This window comes from Plasmodium brasilianum, chromosome 5 (assembly GCF_023973825.1).
Source record: "Plasmodium brasilianum strain Bolivian I chromosome 5, whole genome shotgun sequence".
NCBI classification, from domain to species: domain Eukaryota; phylum Apicomplexa; class Aconoidasida; order Haemosporida; family Plasmodiidae; genus Plasmodium; species Plasmodium brasilianum.
The window spans coordinates 1,659,560-1,666,667 of NC_090118.1; the positions used below are offsets into that span (position 1 = coordinate 1,659,560).

At 20.0% G+C, this 7,108-nt stretch overlaps 1 protein-coding gene across 1 annotated transcript; it reads right to left on the reverse strand.

Annotated features, from left to right (window-relative positions):
• Positions 1-1,422: 1,422 nt before the first annotated feature.
• Positions 1,423-3,969, reverse strand: MKS88_001595 (uncharacterized protein; the record flags this gene model as incomplete). Its single annotated transcript, XM_067214535.1, has 3 exons — positions 1,423-2,534; positions 2,807-3,821; positions 3,949-3,969. The coding sequence occupies 3 exons, from the start codon at positions 3,967-3,969 to the stop codon at positions 1,423-1,425; spliced, it is 2,148 nt and encodes a 715-aa protein (XP_067074961.1).
• Positions 3,970-7,108: the final 3,139 nt, after the last annotated feature.

The following is a 7,108-nucleotide window of genomic DNA, read 5'->3' on the forward strand; positions in this document are numbered from 1 at the left end:
AATATATATTGTGCTTATAATGTATGCTTTATATTAATTAAATATGTATATACTCTTTATCTTATGTGGTAGAGCATAAGAGTATTTATTGAAAAGTTTCTTTTGTACGTTATGATGCTATACTATAAAAGCACATCTGTTTTTTTAATGGTAATATATTGTCATAATATCTAAATTCAAATGATTCTATTCACGATCCGTGAAACTTGGATTATGTTTATATTATTTAAAGAAAATTATTTTCTAAATAAAATACTATTAATATATAATAATATACCTTTTTTATATATTATAAGGATATAATATTAAGAAAAATGAATATATACATTTTGTCTATGATTTTATTATCCTCTCGTGATAATTATAATAAATAAGAAGAATATATTTTTTTTTATTTTATTTATTAACATTATTCCTGAATTAATTAGTTTATCGAAACAATAAACAAAATGGGGTTGTAATATTATTTGCTTAATAGAAAGAATTAAATAGAAATTTATAATATACGTATTTTTATGGTATATGGTAACAACCAAAAATTATAATATATCAAAATGTGTCTTATACTTTCGCACTAAGAGACTAATATTAATTTATATTATAAATTTAAATATATATATACAGTTATAATAGAAAAATAATATAAAAAAAAAAATATTCAATAATCTTATTAACTAAGAAGAAAAATTAAAAAAATTATTGTGTAATTACAAAAATCAAAAAAAAAAAGATGAAAGTCAAAATATATAAATTATCATTAAAGCGTAAATGAAAAGTAAGTCAATATTTTTTATTAACATAACATAATATTAATGAAGTCTTAGGTTTAAATGAAAGGGCAAATATAAAAGATATATAATGTTTTTTAAAATTTCTACAAAATAATTATATTTTTTTTCATTTCCTTTTTGTTTTAAAAAAATGTTGAAGCTTATGAATTTAGTACTTTTTAATTTACATATATATTCATATTTAGCTTTTATTTTTTTGATTTCATAAAAATATTTAAAAATTATTATTTTTGCTTTTTTTTATTTTTGAAAATATTAATTTTTCCCTCAATATTTTTGGAAAATATTACTATTAATTTATATAGAGATATCTTTATTAGCATTTTAATACATATATTGTGTTAGGTATTAATATAACTTTATAATAGTTATTATTACATAAATTAAAATAAGTATATATAATATGAATATTTTTAAGATATCTGTATTAAAAATTTTACATTTCACATCTAATTTTCTTTTTTATGTTATTCATTAATTAATAAACTTTTATTAATGATCCCTTTAGATTTCCTAATGTGTATGAAATATGTTTTATAAGCACCATCCGATTATATATAAATATCGTTCTAATATATTTTTGGTGTGTATTATGAATTTATAGATTGTATTTTGCTACAATTTAATAGGATTATTCTACACTGTTATTATATATGAAATTCGCCCCTGTATCATCTTCTTTTATCCATTCTTCTATTTCCTGTCTAAGACCTTCCTCCCCTGTATAAGCAGGAATTTTTGTATTTTCTGTATTTTCTAAAACATTGCCATTAAATTCAATTATTTCTTTTGTAACATCTGATTTCCTCCCTAAGTTTACTTCTGTTGTGCAGTCATTTATGTAACTATCCAAATGTAATCCCTCATTTTCTATAAAATCTTCTTTTTTGCATTCTTCCAATACCATCATGAATACTAGTATACAAAATTTTGCTAGTAATTTTTTTTTTATATATTTATATAATTCTTCATAACTTACCTTCTGCTGTAACTCTTTTGTATTTAGAAGTGAAATATTATTTTTAAATTCTTCATTTACACACTCATCTATCATATTGAGCAATTCTTGTGTCAATACTTCATCCCATTCCTGTTCCATGTATCGATCTATAATCATACGATTTTTTGATATCCACTCTCTCCATAAATTCTTTTCTTTTTCTGAAAATGAAATTTTTTGAATTTCAATTGAAAAATTCATTTTTAATTCTTCAGTTTCTTTTATGGAAGCTTTTTCTTTTTTCCATTCATTTTTCAAATAATTAAACCATACTGTTCTTTTTAATTTTTCAGAAATATTTCGATGTTCTTTTATCCATTTATTACATAAAATTTTTTGTTTTTCAATGTCATTAATACTTCTAGTATTTGCCATTATCAGTTCTCCATTACTCAAATTAGGATATGTTCTATATTCCTCTTCTGCAAACACTTCTAGGCATAACTCTAAAAATTCTCCTTTTTTGTGTTCCCATTCTTCATTTTTGAATTCTTCGAGTACTTCCATATGTACTTCTATAATGGTTTTAAATCTATCCTTTTTTTGCTTTGACGACTTTATATTTTTTATCATATCATGTTCATGTATTTTTAATTTTTTTATAATTTGTTTCTCATCATATATTGTATTTTCTGGATGATCATGCGTTAAAAAATTTTTTTTTCTGTTAGAATGTGAAGGTATTAGTACTCGAAGTAATTTTACTTGTCTTCTTTTTATGCTTTTTTTTTTTTTTAATAATCCTATTAAAGCGCACTACAAAAAAGAAAAAAATTGAAGATATTTAAAATAAATTACGGCCATAATTGAATGGTTGCATCTTTTTTAATACTTATGTTTTATCTGACTTTAATAAAAAAGGTAAATACAATAATAATCATAAAGCTTATTAGGATAGATGATATGCTTGTGCTACGAGCATTTTCTTCTTGACCTATAGTATGTTCTTAAATATATATATATTATTTAATGTAATTATTAAAAAAATTAAAATAATAGGGAATATTAGTGATACCTGGTGTTTTATTAAGTGCAGGGGAAATAAAGGTGCTAGAGACAGGTTCTAATGTTTCAGGAAATAATGGAATAATTCCTTGACCATGGGGTAACATTACGGTTTCAGTATCTGAAGCAGCTGATAATGATTCTGTCGATGTTTCTGAAGATAAAATGTCGGAATTTTTAGGAATACTTGAAGTTTCGGTTTGTAGTGATTCTGCAACATCAGCTTGATTTTTCATATTTGGTGTTCCAGATAATGATTTTTTATCTTCTGCTTGATGATCTGGTGCAGATTCAGATTGTTGCGTAGTTAAATTTTGTATTTGCAATAAAGATTTTAATGAATCTTGATCTTGATTTATAGTTAAATCATGAGATACATCTGGATGTTGCTCTTTATTTTGTTGTACAGTTGTATGATCTATAGGTGGGTCCGAGAGCTCGCATTCAGGAAGTGCTTCAAATGTTTCTGGTTTACTTACGTCACAGGAATTATTTGGAAATGGTAATATTCGATTTTTTGTGTTGCATTTTTGATAAATGTGCTCTTTATTATTAGTGAAATAGTTCTTTCTATCTATAATCCAAGTATTATATTCAACAATTTTACTAGAACAATTATTATCACATTTAGCCGGACTAGAATTTCCTCTGTTAATGCATTTTATTCTATTTCTTTTTCTTTTTTTTTCCTCGCAGAAATCTTCTGCTTCATATATAAAATCTAAAACTTTTTTATCTTCTTCATTTAAAATTATAAAACATCCGCCATATTTATTTAGCCCTTTATAGTATTGTTGTAACCAGTACTTCAGTGCTAATTCCCACTTATATTCTCTTTCAAAATGTGGTGGTTCTTTCTTTTTCATAATTAGATATTCAGCCAATTCTAGGCATACATTCCGGAAAATTTGCTTATTTTTTTCATTTTTCAAGGAATTCGTTTTTTGTTGTACATGTGTTATAATCTTTTTAAATTCGGGTTTTGTACGGAATCTCCACGCTTCATATCCTAAAATAGGAACATACTAAAAACAAAAATATTATTAAAAATTATATAAGCTATAATTTTTAAATTAGATATGTATAAACACCTTCTTTATTATAAATTACTTATAAATAAAATTAAGCATCATAAAAAGCAATGAATATTACCGAGGAAAAACAAGAATCCATATGGATTCTAAGTTAATAATGCAGTTTGTTCAATATAATAATCTGAAATAAAAATACAAATTGGTATCTTTTTATTTATTCTTAGTGTAAATTTAGATTAATATTTTTATATAATAAAAAACTATAAAATAATAATTTTCATAAGAATTTAAGTTTTTCCTACAAAATAATTGAATACATTATTATTTATTTTGTACACTTCATATCTGCTTTTACTATATGTTAATATATTATAAATGGAGATAAATTCTAACAATATTTTTATATGAATGCATAACAATTTATATATTTTTATGAACAAACAATATTCTCTTTATAAACAAAAAGTCAAGATATTAACAATAACGAAGTACATACAAGTTATATCAACATGTAATATAAAAGTTAATCTGTAAAAATATCATCAATCTATATAATAAATTTTTTTCTTTAAATACAAACATATAAATATATGTATTATTTTCTATATTAATGTAAAAAATTTTTTATATTCTTACTTTTTTCTAGGAATATATGATCTGTAAACCAAATAATTATTAGTACGGATACCATATATATATATATATATATATATTTTTCTCTCTTATTTTTTCTTATTTATTTTTGGTAGAGACGTGTATAGTGTTATAATTATTTTCTAAATATTTTTAAATACTTACCACATTGTAAGTACGAATCAGCATTAATAATATATGAAATATACTAAATTATTGCTATTTCTATGGAAAGTACTTATCATTAAAATGTGACTGTAATACTTAATATTATATTTATATATTCAACTTAAAGTTTCTTTATTTCTAGTACATATTATTCAGTAGAATAATCTTAATAAAGTATATGTTATTAAAGATTTATTTTCTTTTTTATGGGATAATTATGACTTTTATAGAAAAATCATTTTATTTAGACAATATTTTGATTAACGAAAAATATATTTTGGTGTAATAATTAATAAAAATATGCTTGGCTACTTATTATAAGTATGAAATATAATTAAGAAATAATTATAACAAAATAATTTATAAAATATTGTTGAAAAAGTATAAAATATATTATAATTTTATAATAAAAAATATTAACATAATAACTAAATGTAAATAGAATAATATATTAAATTACATGAGACAAAAAAAAAAATGAAGCTTTGTAATTATTTTTCATTAATTTTTGATAGATATATTCTAATAAGTAGATTAAATATATATTATATATTTTTTTGATTTTTTATACATTTAACCATCATAAAATAAATTTTTTATATAGTAAATATTTATTTAGTATACAAAATAAAAAAAGTTGTATATTATTTATAATTCTTTTTATGACACGAATAATCAAATTAAATTGCAGAAGAGTTTTAACTTATAACCAACAACATAGCTTATTATATTATTATGTACATATATTATTACATATTCTAATGTTTCCTTTGAAATAAGTACATATGAGATAAAGAACGATTGGAAGATTAAACAAAAATATACTTATTATAAATTTCCGTTACTGATTGACTTACATATAAAATTACGTTATTTTGGTTATCTTTAATAAATAATTTATAATAATGAGTTATATATTAAATTAATTTTATGCTTTAATGTATTTATATAGAATTTATTTGTTCAATGTTCTGTTCTTTTTATTTTAATATCATATATTTTTTTCAATTTATTTTTTTAAATATATTACTTAATAACTGTATATAGTAGAATATACATAAAAATAACTTATTATGTTTTAAAATATATTTCATTTATATTTCCGTTTTTGAATATATATTATAAATATATGTAAATATAATTTATATAATGAGCATATAATTGTGAAATAATTTGGAAACAAAAAATAGTATATGATTCTTTGAAACAGTTGAAATTATTTCAATAAAAAATACGTAAATTTAGTTTTAAAATATTTACAAAAAAATATTTTTTTTCTTTGTTTATGTATTTTTAATTATATTTTTCATTATATTATCAGAATTTTTTTATAGTACATCAATTTATATATTATTTTTGATTTATTTAAAAATAATACAAAATAAATAACAATTCGTATGAATTAATGAAGTTTTCTTCATAATATTATGAATATACTACTTGAATTTTTATTTAAAAGATAATATTTAATATAATAATTTATATCTTTATTTAAAATATTAACATAATATAAGCTAGTAGAAATGCTAAATTCATAAAAAGTATAATAGCTTATAAGTGGAAAAATATGTATAAGTAAATGTACATAGGAAAATGTACATATTTAAATAATAATTTATAGTTTTTTCTTATTTAATATATAAAAAAACACAATGAAAATGTTCTAGTATCTATTATTATAAAATGATACTTATGTATTTAAATTTATAGTTCCTGTTATTCAATGTAGAGTTAATAATACTTAACATATTTTTATAGTGTAAACAGTCTTAAATAATAATACACCTGAATAATAAAATTAAAAAATTGATTTTTATGTTAATTAGGACTTAATATTACTAATATCTTTTTATTTATGCATATAACTATATAGTCTTATCATATTACATAGGAAACTTATTATAGTAAGTATTTTAACGAAAAAGAAATAAGATAAATTTATAAAGAATAATGTAATATAAAATATGTGATATTATTTTAATAATTTAATTAGTGTCATATAATTTTATTGATATAAATAAGATTTTTTTATGTATAATTTATTCTTCATAAAATTCTATTGTTCTGGTATGCATCTTTCAAATTTTGAGGTCTCTAATATATAGCATATCTAGTAATTTAATTATCTTAGTGTAAAAATTATTATTTATGTAAAAATAGTAAATTAACAGAAGACATGTTGTTAATATTGAGAATTATTATTTGATTTTAATTATACTTTTTCTTTATTACTACATCTACCAAGAATATTACGTTTATTAAATTATTAATTTGTATTTTTTGCTATATGTCTATTCATATAAGAAATATTATATATACTAAGAATTTTAATGTTAAGGAATTACTGGATATTGGTTATTCAGTTAAAATTAATTCTTGTTTATATTTCTATGTCTGTATTACCCACAAATTTGAGTAAAATATTTATCTTTAATTTCAAATATTTTCTTTTTTTTACGTTGTTAAATCTTTTACAT